Consider the following 24,593-nt stretch of genomic DNA (forward strand, 5'->3'; position numbering starts at 1 on the left):
TGGGCAAATATGAGAATGGGGAACTGGACAATAAGACTTATTTGTGCCTATGGTCCCACAGAAGGTTCTACTAAGGTAGAAGTGGAGGAATTTTTTGATGCTTTAGAAAAAGCAACTGACACAATGAAAAAGGAAAAGTTGGTCCTTGTTGGGATCTAAATAGCAGAGTAGGAAATGATTGTGAGACACAAACATATTTTGGGAAAATTTAGAGAAAAGAGCAAAGCTAATAATAACGGCACATATCTGTTGGATTTCTGCTCAGGACATGGACTGGTTATTAGTAACACCATGTTCCAACATAAAAATGTGCACAAATTCACATGGAGAGAAGAGGCTAGGAATAAGAAAAGTCTCATTGACTATGTTATTGTTGATAGTGATGTTTTCTCCCTGGTGCAGGACACCAGAGTTTACAGAGGATTTGAAATTGGAAGTGATCACTATTTAGTCTTGAGCAGGATAAAATTGAATTTCATATTGAAAAGAATAACATGTAAGAAAGTTTTAAAGCGAATAAAAGTTGAGCAGCTCTCAGATGTGAACTGTAGACTAAAATACAGAAAGATTATTGAAAAGAAACTGAAAGAGTTTCAGAACAGGAATCAAACCTTGGAGATTCAGTGGCAAACTCTGAAGACAACATTGATTGATTCTGCCAGAGAGGCATGTGGTGAGGTTGTGTGCAAGGATAAAAAAATCAGAACTCCCTGGTGGACACAGGAAGTTAAAGAGGCAGTGAAGGAAAAGAAGAAAGCATATCAAAAGTTCCTGGCAAATAAGTCAGCTTTTACTCTTACAGAATACAGAGACAAATGTAAGAAAGCTAAACAGTGTGTAAAACTAGCTGAACAAAAGTCATGGGAGGACTTTGGCAAGAATATAGAAAATAAATATCAAGCAGGTGGCAAAATATTCTGGAGGTTGTTGAAGAAGCTTAGGAATGGAGGAAAGAGTGCTGTAAAAGGAGTTAGAGATGATAAAGGTGACATGAAATGGTAGAAAAAGATATCCTTGAAGTATGGAGTAATTACTTTGAAAAACTGCTAAATGAAACAAGCAGTGATGACAGCACAGTGATAAAAAACACTGACCAGGCATGCAGTCAGGAATACATATCCATACTTGAAGTAGAAAAAGCTATCAAAGGCTTGAAATGTGGAAAGGCAGCAGGAATAGATGATATTCGACCAGAAATGTTGAAGTATGGTGGTATAAGAGTCTTACAGTGGCTGCACTGCATAGTTCAGAAAGCCTGGACAGAGGGACGAATTCCCGATGATTGGAGTAGAGCTCTCATAGTACCCATATATAAAAAGGGAAATAAAACTGAATGTGAGAATTACAGAGGTATTTCCCTACTAAGTGTTCCTGGCAAGATCTATTCAAGTATACTTGAGAAACGGTTGAGAAGAATTGTGGAAGAAAAGCTTGGTGAAGAACAAGCTGGATTCAGGCCAAATAGAGGCTGTCAGGATCAGATTTTCACTTTACGACAAATAGTCGAGAAAGCATGGAAATATAACAAAGATCTGTATTTAAGTTTTGTCGATTTGGAAAAGGCATATGACAAGGTGCCAAGAGAGAAGCTATTCAATACGCTGCAGTTATATGGTGTCAATGGGGCATTATATCAAGCAATACTTAGTCTTTATTTGAGTTGTAAGTCAGCAGTTAGAATTGAAGGAAGTACAGGAAGATGGTTTAATGTTAAATCTGGTGTGAGACAAGGATGTACATTATCCCCTCTGTTATTCATTATCTATATGGATCACATTATGAAGGAAAGTGGTATTAAACCTCATATCAAAATTGGAGATGTTAATATCAGCTCTTTGCTTTATGCAGATGATGTTATACTTCTAAATAAATCCGCTACAAGTCTGCAAGATTCTCTGACTAAATTCAATTGCTGTTGTAATAGATATGGTATGAAGGTCAGCAATAAAAAGACAAAGACAATGAAAATAGGCAGAATCATTGAAAATGTCAACTGTGTTGTGAATGGAAAACCTGTGGAACAAGTAAAACATTTCAGCTACCTAGGCACGATTTTTACTGAAGATGGTAAATTAAATATAGAAATAGACAACAGAATCAGCAAAGCTGGTATGGTGGGAAGTCAATTGAATAAATTCATATGGAATAAGAGAGAAATTAGTCGGAACACTAAATTAGCTGTATACAAGACAGTGTTCAAACCAGTTTTAACTTATGGATCTGAGAGCTGGGTCAGAAGTAAAACACTTGACCAAAGACTAGAGACCGCAGATATGAGAGTCCTGAGAAAGATTAGAGCCGTGAACAGATGGCATCAATGGCAATATCATATTAAAAATGAGGATATTAGGAAAGAACTTGACATTGTCAGCATCCAGGAATGCGTTAGCAGAGCTAATATCAGGTGGTATGGTCACTTAAATAGAATGGGAGAGGAAAGATTAGCAAAACAAGTGTTCTCTGCCAGGTTGGCAGGAAAACGACCCAGAAGAAGACCAAGATATAGGTGGATTGATACGGTACAAAGTGCCTTAGACGATAGAAATATAAGATCTGATAATGTTGGAGTCTTGTCAAGTAACAGACTGATTTGGAGGAAAATTGTAGATAGGAAGTTAGTAATGATGTAATTTTTTCATGTAGTACTGTCATATCCTGTACACCCCTTGAGGGTACATGGCAGGAATTTGATGATGATGATGATGTTTTCTTAACTGTTTATCTCAAAGGAAAAATCTGATTCATGACAACGCTTACTTGACCTGAAACCAGCTTATTCTTCATCTGGTTTCTCTTCCATATTTTTTTTTAGCTTCTACTCAAGTATATCTAACTTGGAATGCCCTGTAAGAAAATGCCTTTGTAATTCTCACAGCAAGTGTGGTTACTATGAGAGAGCTCTTTGCTCCATTCTTTGAAATATGATCTTCTGCCAGGCCTTCTGAATTATGCAGTGTAGCCACAGTGAAAGTTTTATACTTCATTATTTGAGCATTTCTGCTCACATTTCAGGCTTTAATGAATTTTCAGGAGTTAGCAAAACAAGTAACTCTAGATCTTATTCATCTTGAATATTTGATTCATCTTGAATAAAAAAACATATATATAACTACACAGTTGTTCAATGCTGAAAAATCATTATATTGGAAATTAATAAATTTATCCTAACAAGATTGTAAAATCTTATGGCATGTGTTATCTGTCATTAATGATTGAGGATACTTGTAAAAATTTAAATCAGACATGTCAAAAGATATAATGAGAGATTTTCAGATATTATTTAATATATGTCCTTCATTTCTTAAGAGACCCATATGAGTGGATAACTGCCATGGAATCGTTGAGAAATCTAAAATAAAAGTTTTCTTCTAAATATGGCATGGCAAAAATATTCAAGTAGTTGAAGTACCTAGTAGGTCAAGGGTGGCGGGCCAGATAATATTTTTCCCTTCTTTTGTGCTCAGTGTCTCTAACATTTTCCTTCTTTTTCACCTCAGATCTACGAGTCTGCTCTGTGTAGACCAAACCACATGAGCATGGTATTCCATAGGCTTCCTGGTGTTTGTAAAAGTGGGTGCTGTCCTTAGGAGATCTGAGAAGGCTATGCTATAAACTGTTTGAATTGGTATGAAAGTCACTCTGATGTTATGATCCGTGAAAGAGCAATAATCTTAAGATTACTAATGTACAGAATGGTGATTGTATTTCTGTACTGGATGTTGTGATTATGGAGATGGGATCGATTTGAAAATAAAATCTTGTTAGTTATTTTTTTGGAATATCCATTAAAAACAACAAATCAGAAAGAGCATGGAGTTCTATCTTTCTTAATCTTCATTTTGTGAAATAGAAACTCTTAATTCTTCATGATGTGGATAATGCCTAGCTTTAAAGAAGGAAGGTGAAGAGATGAAACATGAAAATAGCATCCAGCATGAGTAGGTTTACAATATACGAGGGTGGTCTGAAAAGTTCTTGGTCAAACGATGAAAAAACGAATTTATAATTTCAAATTTGTTTTTATTTTTCAACATAATCTCCCTTAAGACTAATACATTTATTCCACCAATGCTCCAGCACCATTATCCCATCCCTGTAGTGGTTCTCAGTAAGATCTGCAAAATACCCCTCTACAGCTGCAATTACTTCTTGATTTGAAGAAAAACGCTGACCGAAGAGTTTTAGTTTCGGGAGGAGATAAAAGTAAGAGGTAGCCAATAAATTATATATCTAGTTTAATCCTTTATCCAAGTGTAAGCAAACAAAGTTTGCACCTGAAGTATTATAAGGACTGGGGCAACTCGTGGCAAAGGGGGTATAACTTCTCATCACTTGCCTTAGTATCCCATAATGTAAAGCACATCTCCTTGCAGACATATATAATGCTGTACGTTATGGGAAGGATCACTTCCCAGACCGGTTTCGACCTTTATTGAGGTCTTTGCATTATGGGATACTAAGGAAAGTTATGAGAACTTAGTACACCTTTGCCACGAGTTGCCCCAGTCCTGAAGATATACTTCGGGTGCAAACTTTGTTTGCTCACACTTGGATAAAGGATTAAACTAAATTTATGGTGTACTCAAGCGAAAAAAACTTCCAACATCTTTCTCTAATCCAGAGTAATTTAATAATAAGGTGTGACACCTTTTGGCAATTGGCATATGGAAATATGAGGTCTGCATTGCTTCAACCTTGGTATCACCTCTGGGTCTGGCTCCCACTGAAGAGACCTCAATAAAGGTCAAAACTGGTTGGAAGCTTGGGTGATGAATGGCAATGCTGTAGCGCATGAAGTTTTAACTGAGGCTTGGCTTTTGCTGTCACCCAGGTCCTGGGTGGGGACAGTGCTGTAGCCCATGAAGTTAACCGAGGCACGACTGTTGCTGTTACCCCCCCAGATGGTGGGGTAGAGCCAATGGTGAGAGTTCTTTTTAGTGTAATGGTGAGTTTTTGATCCTGCTGGTCGCTCATTGTTGGGTGATCCAGGGATCTCACGAGTTTTTGGAGAGGTAACCCCACACTTAAACAGGGAAACCGGTCTGGATAGTGACCCTTCCCATAATGCATAGCATTATACATGTCTCAAGGAGATGTGCTTTGCATTATGGGATACTAAGGAAAGTGATGAGAACTTAGTCCACCTTTGCAACGAGTTGTCCCAGTCCTGAAGATACTTCAGCCTCAAACTTTGTTTGCTTACACTTGGATAAAGGATTAAACTAAATATATAATTTATAGTCTAACCAAGTGAAAAACCTTGCAACAGAGAGAGCCAAATCTGGGGAATAGGTTGGATGTTCCAACAATTCACACTGCAGATCTCTTAATTTTCCCGTTGCTAAAACACCTTTGTGGGCAGATGCATTGTCCTGATGATAGATGATTTTTCTTCTGCAAACCGGGTCTTTTCTTATGAAGTTTTTCATCTAATCTGGTTAAAAGATTGGAATAATATTCCCCGATTACTGTTTTACCCTTTTCAAGATTAATTAATAAATAAAATGCTTTTAGCATCCCAAAACACTGATGCCATGACCTTTCCTGCTGATGGAACTGACTTTGTCTTCTTTGGCGCTGAACAATCAGCTTCTGTCCACTGTTTGGATTTTGGTGTGTAATGGTGAATCCGAGTCTCATCCATAGTAATAAATCAACACACAAAATCAGTTTTATTCTTGTTAAAATGCTCCCAGCACTGTTCAGAGATTTTCATGCGAGTACATTTTTGATCTGTTGTGAGCAAGCACGACACCCATCTTGCATGAAGCTTTTTCATTTGCAATTCTTCATGCAAAATATATCCCACACATTCTTTTGAAATGCCTATAGTCTCAGAAATTTCACGCACTTTGACTCACCGGTCATCCAATACCATTTCATGCACTTAGCAATCATATTTGATGGTGTTACACTTTTTGGACGTCCTTCATGTGGATCATCTTCAAGGCTGGTACGGTCACGTTTAAACTCGCCAGCCAATTTCTTAATTGTCAAAAACAAAGGAGAAGAGTGTCCATAAACTTTTATGAACTTCGAATGAATTTCTTTTGGTGTTAAACCTTCTTTTACAAAGAATTTTGTAACCACACGATACTCAAGTTTATCCATTTCAAGGGATACAGAGAACTTTTGCTTCAGACAGCTGTATAAAACAAACCATATAATAGAGTGACTTGCAATTTCACATGGATGCTTATGACAGATGGTACATCTGTCATAAACTTAGAAAAAAAAATCGTTCCAATAGTGTTGCCATCTATGGTCAAAGCCGAGAACTTTTCAGACCACCCTCGTACCTCCAATGTGACATACTATTGTTTTTTTATGATGAGGACATCTAGGAAAGGTGTCTTTTCTAGTTCCAATGTGAAATTAATCAGAGGTTAAAGTGAATTGAGAGAGTGAAGAAATAGTTGTAGACTTGGGAGGTCATGTTTTCAAATAACGAAGACATCATCATCCACATATCTCCACCAAATGATTAGTTTCAAAATAGTTTGAGTCAGAAAACATCTTTCAAGCTCTGTGAAGAGATCAGCTGATGGAGGAGATAAGGGCTACCCATTGTTAGTCCAAACAGTTGTTTATAAAAAACATTATTCCACTTAAAGAAATTGGATCAGAGGCAGTGTTCAAATAGCTTGATAATATTCTGTGAAAAGAGATCTCCAAAAAGGTCTAAAACATCATCAGCTAGAAAACATTAGTAAAGAGAGGGATTCTAGGTCAAGACTGGCAAGGATGTCAGAAGATGATCTTTTTATATTAGACAATTTCTCATTGAAATGAGCTGAATTTCTGATATAAGAGTCAGAGTACCTAATGTGATTTCTTAAAAGACTAGCAGGATGTTTAGACAATGCGTAAGTTGGAGAGCTGATGTTATTGATGATTGGTCTCTAAAGTATACCAGTTTTGTACATCTTTAGAGATGTACAAAACTGGTATAGTTTTGTACATCTTTAGAGAGCCAGTCATGGAGAAATAGGATGTAGTGATTTGAGTTTTCATAGTAAGTCTAATGGCCACTTTAGCATATTTTTAAGCAGATCGTTCATTTTTTTTCATGGGTGGCCCAAGTAGGATCATGGTCCAGGATTAAGTAGGTGGAGAAGACAGAGAGTAAGTGGGATATTTTTTCACTGTAATCATTGGTGTTTATGATTCATATCAGAAAGAAAACAGTGATGTTAAGTTTTGCTATTAAAGAAGAAAAAAACAACAGCATTGGCAGAATCAAATGAGAGGCGATGAACACCTTTTCCACACTGCACAAAAAATCAGTCTTTGAAATCTGACCAGGAGTCACAGTGAAGTTAAAATCTTTTTTTTTTTTTAGAATTGATTCTTCTGAACTTGTGAGATGATAGTTGGAAAGAGATATTTTGAGTACAGGCACACACACACACACACACACACTGAATAATTTTAATGTTTAATGGCAAGCTCATATAGCCCTAACTGATACCTGCTCTGGGTGTGGTATTTTGCACCTGCTGATCTCTCAAAACGATTTTCTTCCAGATTTTTGGCAGTGTGATGCAGCCAAATTTGTTTAAGTTTGGGGAATGTTGTAGTGATGTGGCAGATTCTAGAAATAGTCTCTCTGATTTGAATTTGTTTCTGTGTAAGAGGGAGATTTTCTTCCATTGGATCTGGTATCCATGGCATAGTCTGCCACTTCCGAATGACTGCAGTATAGATGAAGGATGTATTTTCTGTGCTCTTCCAGAAGGATATTGGCAGCTTTTTCTGTTTTTCCAAAGTATTAAAGCTTGCAGGAGAAAGGGCAGCTGGTTTTTAGTAAGGGTACATTTGTGAAGAAGTAGGCTATATCAAAACTAACTATGATGTCAGTGTCTCTGAGGATCATATGTGACAAACAAGATTTGAAGTGCACCAAGTTTTTACATGGGAAGAAGTGTGGCCATTAATGAAGGAGAACTCTTTTGCTAAGTGTTTGGCAACTTTAAGTAGTGGAACCAGTGGAACTATGGATCTCAAGGGTATGTTTCTGTTTGTATACTAGTTACACTTTAGTTAACTGTCTACCAAATGGATCCTTATCTTTTTCAGTATACAGAAAACCTACTGACACTTGTAGGTATATTTGCCACCTAATCACACCACCTCTCCCAGCAGTTTGGTGTTATCAAAACCTTATCACACAGAGCTAGGGATGTAACAGCCTCTCCATGGAAATCTGTCACATTTGGGATATATTTGTAGCCAATGATTTTCTCCTTAACAAAATCAACAGAGCTCTCTGCCCATCCACTCAGCCCCCACCCTTCCAATCCAGAACACAAAAAATCTCTTGCTATTCTCTATATCTAGGAGTTCTTCTTTTAATCTTTTTTATAGCCATTTCTGGCTATAGGTGTCTCCCAGTTCTCTCCATCTGTTTCTATCCTGAGCTTGTTGGTGCCAAACAGTTCCAATTGTTTTTCTTATTTCATCTAACCATCTTCCTTCAGATCTTCCAACTGATCTTTTACCTTTATATGGCCATCACTCCAGCATAACTTGTGTCCATCTATTGTCCTTGAGTCTTGTAATGTGTCCCATCCATTTCCATTTCTTTCGAAGCGTGTTTTCTCCAATATATAAAAATTTTGTTTTAGCTCGTATTTCTTCATTTTTCATTTTCTCTCTGAGTCTTATGTTTAGCAGACATCTTTGCATTCTTCTTCTTTCTGTTTTTTGCATTTTATCTATTATTTCCTTTTTGCGTGTATTCTGAAAAAGCATAAAATAGATACCGTATGTCCTTCTGATCTTACCAAAAACTAACAACTAATGGAAAAGATCTTTACTCGTATAAAGATCTTTTTCATTAGAATCATCCTGAGGCCTGCAGTATCCCTTTCTCCTGCAAGCTTCAATACTTTGGAAAGACAGGAAGAACTGCCAACATCTGTCTGGGAAAACATGAAAAATACATCCTTCATCTACACCACAGTCATTTTGAGGTTGCAGACCATGCCATAGATACGGATCACAGAATGCAATGGAAGAAAATCTCCCTCCTATACAGAAATAGATTCTAATCAGAGAGAGAGAGAGAGAGACCATTTCTGGAATCCACCACTATGCAATACAACATTCTCCAAACTTAAACAAATTTGGCTGCATCACATTGCCAAAAATCTGGGAGAGGGTGCCAGTTAGGACTCTAAGAGCTCATCATTGCAATTCATTGTGTTTGCCTGTTTGCACACTAGTAGGCAAGCAAATATTAATTATTAATTATTTATTAGCTTTAGACATCCATTCAAGATATCCAACGTTCAAACATCCATACCAAATTGTCAGTTGGAAAGGTTTATAACAACTTTATCCTGAATCTCTCCATTTGATTGAGAATGGAATAAGAAATAAGATTTCTTCTATGCAATTTGCACAATATATATAACCATGCTGATACAAAGAGCATGTTGCTGCTATCGTTCCCACTATTCGGAAGAATGTAATGTAAGTCAAGGCACACGGAGTCTGATTTGCTAAGGATAAACATAGTGTGATAAACATAGGTCTGATGAAGCTTTATGATATATATGTTTTGTCCTATTTGTAAACACAGCTTAGGAATTGAATTGTTATATCACCCAATATTTCCAAACTTTTTTGTCTCAGAGTTTTTTTTTTGGCTGGATTAGCCATTTTGCCAGACCCAGAGGTCATATAATAATAATTCATTAGTACACCTCTGACCCACCTTTTACACCAATTACACCTTTCCCATGTCTTTAAAGCACTATTGACTGCTAGAAACTTAAATATTCGGTGTAAATTAAATGTGAATTAAGTGAAACAAAATCCATTAGTATAAATGATACAGTGAAAGTGGATCTGTTGCTTGACACCACAACCACCACTACTGTGAACTGTCCCATGCTTCAAAACCCTATCTAGGGTTAATTTTTTTTTTTTTTTTTTATGTTGTTCCTACCCATGAAAGGTTATTTGTAAACTTCTAGTAAATTTTATACTGTGGGTGGGTTAAGGAATGTTTTTCTATTTTATCAGTTTTATATATTTTTTGTATTTTTCATTTATTTCTACATAGTCTGGAATCTGCTCTAGGGACTAAACATGGAACGTTTTCAAGCAACTTCAAGCCTCCAGTAAGTGGGATGGTGGTCTCACACCGGGCAATGAAATTCATCTCCCATCACAAACATCCATGTGGTTTGTGATGTGGTTTGAATCCCACAGAGGGATTCAAACCGCATCAAAATTAAGTACGGATGTAAATAAGTAAGCAAGCCTGCACACATGCACTGCCACCTGTGGCAGGTAGTCACAGGAATTTCAGTTGCACCATCATAATCTTGTCTAGACTAAAGGAGGTGCTGGATCATCTGTTTCAAGAAAATTAGTGGTGTAGATGTATTGCTATTATTATTCCAAACTGCAAGACACTTTTCACATCTCTTGCCTGATCTAGCTGCTCATCCGTTTCAGTTTTACCGTTCTCTTAGTATAGTGAAGTTGTGCAGCCCTTGTCAGATGTCTGCTAAGCAATTCATGCTCTATCAGTCTTTTTTCATCATCATCATCAAATTCCTGATATGCTCACTCAGGAGGTGTGCAGGATAATTATAATAGTACTGCATGAAAAAATTACACCATTACTAACTTCTGATCACTGATTTCTTCAAAATTAACCTGTTATCTGTCAAGATTCCAATATTATCAGATCTTATATTTCTGTCTTTTAAGGTATCAATTTTACTGTATCAATCCACTACATCTTGATCTTCCTCTGGTCTTTTTCCTGCCAAACTTGCAAAGAACACTTGTTTTGCTACTTTTTCCTCTCCCATTCTGTTTAAGTGACCATATTCACCTGAAATTAGCTCTACTAACACATTCCTGAATGTTAACAATGGTGAATTCTTTCCTAATATCCTCAATTTTGATGTGCTATTGCCATTGAGGTCATCTCTTCACTCCACTAATCTTTATCAGAACTCTCACATAAGAGGTCTCTAGTGTTTGATCAAGTGTTTTATTTCTTACCCAGCTCTCGAATCCATAAGTTAAAATTGGTTTGAACACTGTCTTGTATACAGCTAATTTAGTGTTTTAACTAATTTCTATTTATTCCATATAAATTTATTCAGTTGACTTCCTACCATACTGGCTTTGTTGATTTTGTTGTCTATTTTCATATTTAATTTACCATCTTCACTAATTATTGTGCCTAAATAGCTGAATATTTAGGCACACCATTCATTATTCACCTATACGGTGAACCTATATATTCACCTGAATGGTGAATATATAGGTTCACCATTCAGGATGCAGTTCATGTTTCTGCCTGTTTTCATTGTCTTTGTCTTTTTATTGCCGATTTTCATACCATTATTACAGCATTTATTTAATTTATTGTTTTAAGGATACTTGCGACATAAGACTGAATGATATAATCACGTAATCACAAGAAAGATATTTATTTAACCAAATATTTCGGTCTGGAAATAGCAGACCATCGTCGGTGGTATTACAAGAACAGTTTAAAAAATATACAAGCTAGAATACTAACAATAGATCGTTGAAATTAGAACATGCTGCGTGATGTTATATCACTAAGTATGAAACGAAATATTTTGAAGTAGAAACATGATTGAATTTGCTATTAAAAAAAAAAAAAAAAAAAAAAAAAAAAAAAAAAAAATTAATGAGTAATCTTGATTAGGCTTTCCCAGATTTTTGATATAGATATGCAGTCATTACGATTCAGGTTGGGATGATGGAGCAAGGCCTCCACGCTTTCCTTGAACAAACGTTCGAACCTGTAACGGGATCTATGTAAGAGGCGCGTCTTGGACCAAAGGATGCTGTGGTCAGTTTCAATCCCGTGTTGAGCCAAACCAGACTTTTCAGGTTTATTGTGAAGAATGGATGATTGATGTTCTTGGATTCTTTTTTCAAGAGAACGTCCAGTCTGTCCAAAGTAAGAGAGATCACAGTTGCAAGGAATTTGATAAACTCCAGGAAGAGATAAAGTTGAGCGTTTGTCTTTTTTAGACGTTCTCCTCATCCGATCATCTTCAAATATTCTTACAACTACAGTATACAGGAAACCAACATTCACAGGTCGTTATATTCTGAAAGAATCAGCCCATCATCCATGTCATAAAACAGGAATTATAAAATGTCTCATCAAAAGAGCCAAAACTAATTGTTCTACTTTTGATTATCTACAGAAAGAACTTTCTACTATCCAGCAACACATGAAACTCAATGGCTTTTCTGAAAAAAGTATTCAACGTCTTCTTACATCTTATAATCCTCCACAAAACAACAAAGATTCAATACGTCGAGTACCTATTCCTTATATCTCCGGTATTTCAGAACCTATCGCAAGAATTTTGAAGAAATATGATTTAACAGCTACGTATTCTCCTATTAACAAATTGTCTTCTCATTTTCCTTCTCCTAAAGACAAACGCTCAACTTTATCTCTTCCTGGAGTTTATCAAATTCCTTGCAACTGTGATCTCTCTTACTTTGGACAGACTGGACGTTCTCTTGAAAAAAGAATCCAAGAACATCAATCATCCATTCTTCACAATAAACCTGAAAAGTCTGGTTTGGCTCAACACGGGATTGAAACTGACCACAGCATCCTTTGGTCCAAGACGCGCCTCTTACATAGATCCCGTTACAGGTTCGAACGTTTGTTCAAGGAAAGCGTGGAGGCCTTGCTCCATCATCCCAACCTGAATCGTAATGACTGCATATCTATATCAAAAATCTGGGAAAGCCTAATCAAGATTACTCATTAATTTTTTTTTTTTTTTTTTTTTTTTTTTTTTAATAGCAAATTCAATCATGTTTCTACTTCAAAATATTTCGTTTCATACTTAGTGATATAACATCACGCGGCATGTTCTAATTTCAACGATCTATTGTTAGTATTCTAGCTTGTATATTTTTTAAACTGTTCTTGTAATACCACCGACGATGGTCTGCTATTTCCAGACCGAAATATTTGGTTAAATAAATATCTTTCTTGTGATTACGTGATTATATCATTCAGTCTTTATTTAATTTAGTCAGGGAATCTTGCTGACTTATGCTGGATTTATTCTTTTTTAGTCTTTTTTTTTTAATCCCACAATATTGCTGCTTTTTGACATTGATTTTGGAGTCTCCTTAATCGTTTTCTGTATAGTGTGGATTAATTAAATTATATATGTGAGTGCACAGGATGTCAAAATTTTACAGGATGATTTGGATAGTTTGGAGGACTGGGCTAGGAAAAATGGATGTCAATTTAATGTGGCAAAGTGTAAGGTTATGCACTTTGGGTTAAAAAGAATAGCAGCAGTATATCGCATCGATGGAACCGTACTCCAGGAGATTGATGAGGCCAGGGATTTGGGAGTGTTGATGGATAGGGAGTTGAAGTTTAGGGGGCACATTGCAAAAGTGACTAAAACAGCTCACCAAATCACTTGGCTTCTGAAAAATACTTTAACATGCAGAGACAAACAAGTTGTTGTTCCTCTGTATCGAGCCTTGATAAGACCCCATCTGGACTTCTGTGCCCAGTTATGGGCACCAGGGTTTCTTCGTGATGGGGAGGAAGTGGAGAGGGTCCAGAGACGAGTGACCAAGATAATAGCAGGTCTGTGGAATGAACCTTATGAGAATAGGTTGAGGATTTGTGGGTTGCAGAAATTGGACGATAGGCGAAGGAGGGGTGATATGATTGAGACATTCAAATTACTGAAGGGTTTTTATAAGATTGATCCAGAAGATATTTTTGAAAATATGACTGGTGGTGGGAGGACTAGGGGCCATGCATGGAAGCTGGGCAAGAGCGTGGTTGACAAGGGTGTTAGAGCTAGGTTTTTTACTTGGAGAGTGGTGAATGAGTGGAATAAGCTTCCAGAGTCTGTTGTGGGTGCTACGACCGTGAATGAGTTCAAGGCATGGTATGATAGATACTGTGTGAATGTTGAATAGTTGTTCTTGACATGATGTTAGGGCCTCCCTCGATGAGTCTGTCGACTCCTTGGAGTTTCCCGGAACAATAATAATAATAAAGAGGGTGGATAATTGTAGTTTTGACCCTATGTATAATTTAAACTATTTTTAAGTTATGTTATTAGTTACTTGCTGCAGTTCAATACTTTAATTGTTTTCTTTAATTTTAGTAATCACCAGCCTCATAGTAGAGTGAATAGTGTCCCCACTCTAATTTATATATTAATCCTAAGGAGGATTAATATATAAATCAGTTGATGCAACTACTGCATAAATAGTTCCTAATGATTATTTTCTCAAAATACTTTTCATTCTACATGATGATGACTGTGATTTTTGGATTCTTGAGATCCCAAAATGTGTATTCTCTTTCTCCCTTTCCTAGAGACTTGGATCCATAAGACTTCTTCCTCTTCCCTAATTTGGGGAATTTTATGGTATAGCAATTGCACCATTCTTTCTGCAAAATTTTTATTACTATTATTATTAAATTTTTTTATGTGATTTCCACCACAAAAAATTTTAAACCTATGGTCCATTAGTACTGTGAGTGGGCCAAAGTTTATATATATATATATATTTATTTATTTATTTGTTGCATAATCCAGAAACCTGCTCTAGAGATAACTACTTTATTATCTCTACAGCATTGTTTCCAGGTTATACAAAAAATAATCTTTTCAAACCCCTTTAGACCACTGATAGCAAGGTAGTGGTGGTCTTATGCCAGACAGTGAAACATTGAAGCCTTTAGTGTTTCACTGTCTGCTTGAAGAGTAGGAACACTATTCACTCTACTATGAGGCTGGTGAGTGGCATGTTCCACTTTAAGAACATCAACCAGTTTTTCTCATTAAAACAAAATAATGCATTATTCTAAAGTAATGAATTTGTATGCTATTTCTTTTCATTTTAATAATAAAAATATTTAGTTTAAAATATTAGCTTGTCCAGAATTTATTATCATTAGTGAAATGTAGCTAACCATAGGTACCATCCTGGTATGAATAGAAATAGATTATTAAATACTTAAGGAATTGACAGCGTATACTAGAATATAAATTAAATCAAACTTTAATATATATACTTTCCAATATTTCGGCAACGTCACATTGCCGTCTTCAAGGGAACTTAAGATAAAGACATGTGCACGCAAGCACTACACAACAGCAAATGACAGACAAAGCAAGGAAGCTACCATTTTCCTAAAGTCCTGATGGTGCCCCCTAGCAGGCTATATTAGGTGTTCTTGGCTTTGGGCTGAAGTTCTCCTGATGTATGTTTACCAAATTTGGGGCAGTCTCATGCATCCAAATTTGTTGAGGTTTGGCATGTTCCTAAGGGCTGAGGCTAATTCCATATTTGAACTTGCTGTGGTGTATTACTGTGACCTTCCACCTTATTCTGTGGCGAGTATCCAGAGCATGGTCTGCAAGCCCAGAGTGGCTGTACTGGTGAAATTGGATATAGTCCTTGTGTTCTGAGATTCTGATATTTGCTGTCCTGCCTGTTTGGCCAAAATAGGACAATTTACAGCTGCAAGCTGTAAATTATCCTATTGGCTATTGTATATTGCCATATAAAGACCAACCACTTCACCTAGACCGACCTGGTGTATACCAGGTCGGTCTAGGTGAAGTGGTTGGTCTTTAGTGTAGCGGATAAGGGATGCCAATTTTCTATGTCGTCTGTAACAATAGGTCAAGTCATGTTTTTTTAGGATTTTGTTGATTTTTTCCGAGGTGCCTCGGATGTAGGGAATGGTGATGGATTTAGAGTAATTTTTTTTTGTGAAGGGGGGGGAGGAGGTTGTGGATTACTGGTTTTAGTATTTTTTGGATTTTTTTTTTGGGGGGGGGGGATAGCCCTTGGCTGAGAAAGTGTTAAGGATGTGATTTAGTTCAGTGGTTAGGGCTTTGTCATTTGAACAGATTCATTTAGCCCTGTTGAATAGTGTCTTAATAACTCCATATTGTTGTGAGGGATGGGAGGATTGTTGGTGAATGTATCTGCCTGTATGGGTGGATTTTCTATAAACTGAGAAAACCAAGGTTCCATCAGGTTGGCGGGTGACTAGTGTGTCTAGGAAGGGGAGGCTATTGTTTTCCTCTTTTTCTAGGGTGAATTTGATTCTGGGGTGTTGGTTGTTTAAGTGTGTTAAGAAGGAGAGGAGTATATCCGAGCCATGTGGCCAAATAGCGAACACACATCAATGTAGTGAAGCCATTTGGTAGGTTTTTGTGGGGCAGAGTTTAAGGCTTTCTCTTCAAAAGTCTCTATAAAGAAGTTGGCCAAGGGTGGGGAAAGTGGTGAACCCATGACTGTCCCCTCTATCTTTTTGTAGAATTTTTCTTGCCAAACGAAATAGCATGAGTTTATTGTGAACTGAAATAGGGCTGAGATATCAGGCGGAAATTTAGCTTGGATTAGCTCTAAGGTTTCTTTGAGGGGGACATTTGTGAATAAGGAGGAGACGTCAAAACTGACCATTATGTCAGTATGTTGGAGTGTAAGGTTTTCTACACTGGCCATATAAATTAAATCAAACTTTAATATATACTTTCCAATATTTCCAATATGCCATCTTCATGGGAACTTAAGATAAAGACACCTGCACACAAGTACTGCACAACAGCAAATGAGAAACGAAGCTAGGAAGCTAAAATTTTCATATTCTGTTCAAATGACAAAGTCCTAACCACTGAACTAAATCACATCCTTAACACTTTCTCAGCCAATGGCTACCCCCCCCCCAAAAAAAATCCAAAAAATACTAAAACTAGTAATCCACAACCCCCCCTCCCCCCCCTTCACAAAAAAGATTACTCTAAATCCATCGCCATTCCTTACATCCGAGGCGCCTCAGAAAAAATCAACAAAATCCTAAAAAAATATGACTTGACCTCTTGTTACAGACCATATAGAAAATTGGCATCCCTTATCTGCTCCACTAAAGACCAACCGCTTCCCCTAGACCTGGCTTATACCAGGTCCCTTGCAGCTGTAAATTGTCCTATTTTGGCCAAACTGGTAGGACAGCAAATATCAAAATCTCAGAACACAAGGACTACATCTGATTTCACCAGTACAGCCACTCTGGGCTTGCAGATCATGCTCTGGATACTTGCCACAGATTAACTGTGGAAAGGGTACAAAGGCGGATAACGAAGATGGTTTCAGGACTGTACAATGATAGTTATGAGGATCATCTGAGGGAATGTGGACTGCAGAGTTTGGTGGATAGAAGAAGGAGAGGTGATATCATTGAGACTTTTAAACTGTTGAGAGGTGGTTACAGGGTTGACACTGGGGAGTTCTTTCGCTTGGTTGAACAGCAGGAAGGAGTGATGACAAGAGGCCATCCCTGGAAGTTACGAAAGGAAACTGTGAGCAAGAGGGTGAGGAGTGGTTTCTTTGCATGGAGGGTGGTTGAACCGTGGAATGCATTGCCTGATGGAGTGGTGAGAGCAAAAACAGTCAGTGAGTTCAAGGAGTGGTATGATAGACTTTGTGTTTCTTAGGTGGGGGGGGGGGTCTCCCTTCGATGAGTCTTGATAGACTTTGTGTTTTTTAGGAAGGACCTCCCACGATGAGTCTTTTGACTCCATGGAGGCCTCAATAATAATAATAATAAGGTGGAAGAAAGCCACAGTAATATACCACAGCAAGTTTAAATATGAAAGACTATTATCAAATATGAAAGTGGCAGGGAAGAGTATTGGTAATGAGAAAAGTAGTTATGTATACTCTGAGTGGAGAATCAGAAAGTGGGAGTGAAGTCTGGTTTGAGAGCATTTGGTGTAGCTCACCTGGAAATTCAGTGTATTCCATGAGTATGAACAGTAAACAATATGAAACTACCCTTTGCAATCTAGTGCTCATTTCTTGGCTAATTACAATTCAACTTTCTTGCTAGACTGTGTGACAATATGTGATACAGTCCTCAGATTCCTTTCTGTGAAAATATGGTCTTTCTTACTGATATTCCACTTTGAAATTTCCATTCACTCTCAAAACAGCAAGTGAGAATGTAAAGATGTGGTATGTCAGTCAGCTCTCATTATAGACTTGTATAATATGCAGTTATAGTGGATATTTTGCTATAAGGAATTTTCTTTATAATAGCATTGCACCTATGGAGCTGTCAGGAGACTTTTCAGTGGTTTGTTACGAGGTGCGTCCAGTAAGTAAGGTCTGTTCAGAATTTATCACCAAATAAGATATGGGAGAGGAGTTGCACATGCAAATTTATTTAGTTGCAAATCTATGTGTGGTAGCATAGATTTTACTTTTATTCCATTATCATTTGTAGTCTTCTATGAATGATTTATAATGAGTACTGGGATAAAAAATCCTGCTAGTTGCGAGGTTCATGGTGTGATATGGTTTTTGTTGGCAGAAAACAATAGTGCTGCAAAATTTTACCACTGATGTGTAAGGTTTATGGGTCTAACCTAATGAGTGACAATAATTTTAGGCAATGGTGTTGTTTCCTCCAAATAGTCTGTCACCACACTTGGACAGCCACTGTGCTCTTCATCGTGAACATTATTGCACCCTTCTTTAAACAAATGATATCATTGCATAACCTTACTGTCACTCATTACATTAGGCCCAAACCTTACACAGTTCTCAGTGAATTTCTGCAGGACTATTGTTTTCTGCCAACAAAAACTGTATCACACAACAAACCTCTCAACTGGCAGGATTTTTTTTTATCACAGCACTCATTATAAAATATTTGTAGAAGACAACAAATCATAATGGAATAAAAGTAAAATCATCAACAGCTAGTTAATGAATCACTATGCTACCATGTATGCCTGATCCCTCTCCCATATCTCGTTTGGTAGTAAATTCTGAATGGACCTTACTCTTTGGACATGCCTCGTATAATGTGAGTGAGTTTATTATAATGGTATTTGTTCTAGTGAGAGTTGACTTTTTTTTTTTTTTGAATTACTAAGAGATAACTACTTAATATATAGCTTGTGATTTTGAAGTCACGTGAAGATCAAATGTTTTGATGTGTTAATAATATTGAAGGATGATTATGAATGAGGTGTTGCCTTTGCTCTGTGTTGGTGAGTGTGATATGGTTTTGATTTGAGACTCCCTCATGTTTATTTGTCTCAAATAAACATGAGGGAGTCTCAGGGAAAATAAAGATATATATACACACACACACACATATGTGGAACTAAAAGATGTGAAAGAATAAATTTAAGAGATGTCTACTACAGCAGATGGTATCATTTGTTTAAAGAGGGGTACAATAATGTTCACAATGAAGAGCATAGCGGCTGGCTAAGTATGTATGGTCACAGACTATTTGGTGGAAACAACACCATTGCCTAAATTTATTGGAAAATGGTAGCAAAAGTGAAGGTAGTTGGTAACACTTGGAAGTTAGTGAAAAAATATTTGACAGTGATGGAGTGCATATCTAGAGTGTGAAGGATAAATTGGATAGAAAGGAAATGGGCAGCTGGAGTAATTACAGATGAACAATTAGATGAAATCTACTTGAAATGAAAAGAATTTTTGAAAATTTTTAAAAACAAAAACTTTGTTTTAAAATAACTTTTCAGAATACTGATGCATTGTACACCATTTCACTGCTCTAGTGTTAATTAACGAGAAGAGTGGCACTTATTTTCTCCAGGAATTTTTCCAAAAATATGAGGCAAAACTTGGTTTTGGTATTTGTAACGCCTTTTAAAGATGTCAGTCAATTAACTGAAATCAGGAGACAATTTGCTCTTGCGAAGTTTATTTTCATAAATATTGATTCAAATTGGGCACCACTGAGTGCTTTATTATTTTTGGGAACTGGAACCGCTCATGTTCAAATCATGCATGACATTTCATTTGTTGATAAGAAATGTTGAGTTTACTGATTTATGAATGTGATGTGGCATGCATCAAAATAAAGATTGCAAAAATATAAAAAAAGTGCATAATATTCAACACATAGCTTTTCTTTTTCTCTTGAGTAAAACACCATTTTTATGTATATTTTAAATCTTCTCTCTCTCTCTCACACACACACACACACACAAATTACATCTACAAATTTAAATTATTTACAAAGTGAGAAGTTCTGAAAAAATAAAATGTGGCAGCACCTTGTGTTTTAAGGGAAAAATAATAAGCTGAAATACTTTACCATTTTGAGATTGACCTGTTTTACTGTTGTTGGTTTAAAAATTAAAACAAAAACACATGCTAAAGAATGATAGTCGACAGAAGTTTTTCTAAATAAAAACAAACAGCATACCTTAGTAAAGTTATATATAAATATAAAACTGTGTAAAAGAATAATGGAAATGAATATTTTAAAATTTTATACGTGATTTAATTTTTTTTCATTTTAATTTTTTTTGTTTTTGTATTTTAAGTATTTTTAAATGATTTATCCTTCTGTTTCAAATTAAAATAGATTGCACTCAGCAAGTCACTATCATTCTGTTTTTTAGTTTTTGACCATCCTATTTCAGGGTACATAAAACTAACCCATTCTTTCCTCAGACAAATACTAAATTAACATTCCAGCATAATTTCATATTTTTGTTACAGGCCATCCACTAAGCGTTCTAGCAGCACCTGTTCCCATTTCCCTTCCTCTTTTGAATAACTCCACCAGAGTTGTCAGAGTTGCTTGTGGGAGATCACATACAATAATTTTGACTGATAAGGAGGGATGTAAGTATTGAATTATTTATGAATAAGGAATATTCTCTTTATATATGTATTTTTTTTATCCCTAGTTGATATTTCTCATAGTTCATATATCAGAAAATGTGTTAAAATATGTGTGCAAAAAATGAAGTACTTTTAGCAATTGGAACAAGGATACTGAGGAAGATTTGGAATTGTAATTGATATTTCTTTTTCTCAGTGTTAACTATTTAAAAAAAAAAAGAGAACCAATTTCATTAAGAGAATACGAAGAAATATATAACTTCCATATCACTATGTTGGAGGCTTAATGGAATGTATACAGCACTCAGAAAGGATTAACATAGGTTTAATACTTCCTATATTTAATCCTAGTCACTAGTACATCTTCGGGGATTACAAAAACAACTAATGTAACATGAACACAAATATCATACAATACTAAGCCCAACCACGTGGGTGACACTAAAGTCCTATCTAGGTGGAGCGCCCACAAAGGGCGGTTGTAGGTGGCCTTGAATGTAAGGTGGGACCTCTGGCGATGAGTGTTTCCCAAATCTTCGGAAGTTTAATGCAACCGTATTTATTAAGATTTGGTTGATTTCTGAGAGCTGCTGCTCCTAAGAATAGTCTCTCTTTCTTGAATTTGCTGTGGTGGAGCATGGTGGTTTTTCCAAGAGACCCTGTGGATGGTGTCCAAGACATGGTCAGCCAAGCCTGACTGACCATAGTTGTGTTTACAGATGTAAGACTTGTGTTCCTCCAGGCGGATGGATGCTGATCTGCCTGTCTCTCCAAAGTATGCCAGCTTACAGGAACAGGGTACTTTGTAAACTCCAGGCAGAGAGAGAGGAGGGAGCTGATCTTTAGTAGAACGGATAAGGATAGCAAGTTTGTGGTGGGGCTTATATGCTGTGTGTAGGTTGTACTTTTTTAGAATCTTTGCTATTTTTTTCGGATGTGCCATGAATGTAGGGTATAGTGATGGCATTTTTAAACTCTTGTTGACAAGAAGGACGGAGAATGGGGGAGGAACTGGTTATTTTTTTGATACTGTGATCGCTGTAGCCATTGGAGAGGAAAATGCTGTGTATGTGGTTAAGCTCAGTAGTGAGGGCGGTTCCACTGGAACAAAGATTGTGGGCTCTCTTGGTAAGAGTTTTAATAATGCCATATTGTTGAGAGGGGTGGTGGTGGGAGAGTTTGTGAATGTATCTGCCTGTGTGGGTGGGTTTTCTGTACACAGCGAAGGCAAGTGTACTATTAGGCATGCATGTAACTAAGGTGTCTAGGAAGGGTAAACAATTATTCTTTTCCTTTTCCATAGTAAACTGGATTCTTGGATGTAGGCTGTTGAGATGACTGAGGAAGGAGTCTAACGTGTCTGGGCCATGAGGCCAAATAGAGAACACATCATCTACATATCTTTGCCAGATAGAAGGTTTGAGTGGGGCTGAGTCTATGGCTCATTTTTCAAAATCTTCCATATAAAAATTAGCAAGGGGGGTGAGAGGGGGGGGAACCCATGGCGGTTCCCTCTATCTGCTTGTAGATTTTGTTCTTCCAAGAAAAATACCCAGAGTTAATGGCAAAGGAAAAGAGATGTAAGATGTCAGACAGAAAAACGTTTTCTAAGAGAGATAAGGTGTCAGTTAAGGGAATATTGGTAAACAAAGAGGAGATATCAAAGCTTACCAATATGTCTGCGTTATTCAGGGTTAAATTTTCTATGAGGGCTTTAAAGTGAGTAGAGTTTTTTATATAGGATGTGGACCTTCCAGTGAAGGGGATCAGAGAGTTGGCCAGCTGTTTAGACGGTCTGTAGCAAGGTGCGTTGGTGGCATCTACTATAGGTCTAAGTGGGGAATTGGGTTTGTGGATTTTTGGTAAACCGTATATTCAGGGGGGATGGGAATGGAAAGATTTAAGTTTTTTCGTGATGTCAGGGGGCCAGGAAGATACTTTTTTAAGTAAGATTTTTAATTTCTTAACTTGTGTTTTTGTGGGGTCGTGTTCTAGCAGGATGTGGGTAGCGCGATCTCGGAGGATAATATTCATTTTACGATTGTATTCACTAGTATTAAGAACGACTGTGGTATGACCCTTATCCACTCAGGTGATGACGATACTTTTTTCTTTGTGTAATTTCAGGAGAGCCGTGCGTTGGGAATACGATAAGTTACTTTTTGGAGGCACGAGGATGTTGGCTATGTCAAGTCTGATGTTGTTGGCTATCTCCAACGGTAAACGACCGATCCCACGTTCGATGTTAAACATTACATCAAGCACCGGCACTTCCTTTGGTGCGATGGCAAAATTACGGCCGAGGCATAGGGTGCTGACGGCATCATCATTAAGCCTTTTGGAAGAAAGGTTTACTAATGTCTGGAGCGGTTGATTTTGCGGTTGTGGTTTGTCTTTAACCAGGTTGTTATATTTCTTGACATGTTTATTTTTTATTTTTTGAAATTCTTTCTGTGCGGAAGTTTCCGAAATGCCAGAGAGAATCGACCAAAGTTCAGGGTTAAGAACGGTGGAGAGCTCTGAATGTAAGGAGCCAATGGTGGCGTTCGTCACTGAGAGGTGGCACGAGTAGAGGCGATTTGCTCGCGTAGTAATGCCAGGCTGGCACGGTTATGTATGTGGAGGGCTTTTTTGGAATGGAAATTGGCCTTTAGTTTAACTCAATTCAGTATCACTCTTGTATCCCGACATCTTTTTAAAAAGGCCAGCCTATTTAGTTGCCTAGATAGTCATAGTTTTGACTTACCATATTGCCAATTCTCCAATCTTTAGTGTCACCCACGTAGTTGGGCTTAGTATTGTATGATATTTGTGTTCATGTTACATTAGTTGTTTTTGTAATTCCCGAAGATGTTCTAGTGACTAGGACGAAATATAGGCAGTATTAAACCTATGTTAATCCTTTCTGAGTGCTGTATACATTCCATTAAGCCTCCAACATGATGTCCTCACAGCACTTAAGCCTCTACACACGATCCATATCACTAGTTAACTGACTTATAACAATTCTTGTGATATGAGAATTATACAATACATATCGTAGAGATATTACTGTTATAAAAACAGAACAAGTAATTCAGAGGACTCATCGAGAGAGGGCATTCTATTCTACTCGACTGCACACAACTTGCCATCTCTACTACTTTCTTAATCCACTAACTACACACAATGTCTCTCCTTGTGGAGCAACTGTTTGCAGTGGACAGAACCTCTAAGTGATGCCACTAGCCCTTTTCATTCTTCTTCTTTCTCATTGCTTTTCTTCCTGTATTCTTCACTCTGCATATCTTGAGTCTTTTTTACTATCTTCCAGACCACCATCATCACTGGGATCCAATGCCCTTCTGCTATGTTTGCCATGTGGTGCAACCCATGGACATCCAGAAAGTTGGATCCTGGCAGTCTTGCACTACTTTGGCCTCTTCTTTAGCAATACTGGTAGGCCTGGATCATTCAGCTAGTGGGCTTGCCTGCAATGGCCAACAGTGTTGCAGTAAGTCTCCTAACGCATGGTCATGGAACAACATGAACCAAGACTTGCTGTGGTGCTGGTATAGCATTTGAGGTAACCCTGGCATTCCACTTCCTAGTACATTTATTGCTTGCCAGTTTGTGGACATCCATGTGTGTTCCATGGTGGGTGGGAAGAGCTCTGGTACCAAACAAAAAAATCCCTTGAGCATAAATCCTTCATCCTCAAATTTTACAGTGGCCTTGAAAGGGCCCGACAAGTACTGATAACCATAGATATATCATTTGATAACAGAAGTAAGAAATAAAAGACACCAGTATCAGTGTACTGGTGTTTCTCATCATTGATGCAACAAGTGAAAAACCAATAGGGAAGACATCACCATTCTTTATTCAAAAGGTTTTAGGAC

The 24,593-nt window shown here is 37.2% G+C and overlaps 1 protein-coding gene across 2 annotated transcripts in view; it reads left to right on the plus strand.

Moving 5' to 3' along the window:
* LOC150097407 (RCC1-like G exchanging factor-like protein) overlaps positions 1 to 24,593 on the plus strand; it is a 264,930-nt gene that overhangs the window by 116,892 nt on the left and 123,445 nt on the right. For both annotated transcript variants that reach the window (XM_090407234.1, XM_090407235.1), the window contains exon 4: positions 20,587 to 20,712. In XM_090407234.1, the coding sequence (XP_090263360.1) occupies positions 20,587 to 20,712 (126 nt within the window). The remainder of the gene's footprint in view (positions 1 to 20,586; positions 20,713 to 24,593) is intronic.

This window comes from Typopeltis vanoorti, chromosome 17 (genome assembly GCF_054136105.1).
Source record: "Typopeltis vanoorti isolate ZY-2024b chromosome 17, IOZ_Tvanoo_1.0, whole genome shotgun sequence".
NCBI classification, from domain to species: Eukaryota; Metazoa; Arthropoda; class Arachnida; order Uropygi; family Thelyphonidae; genus Typopeltis; species Typopeltis vanoorti.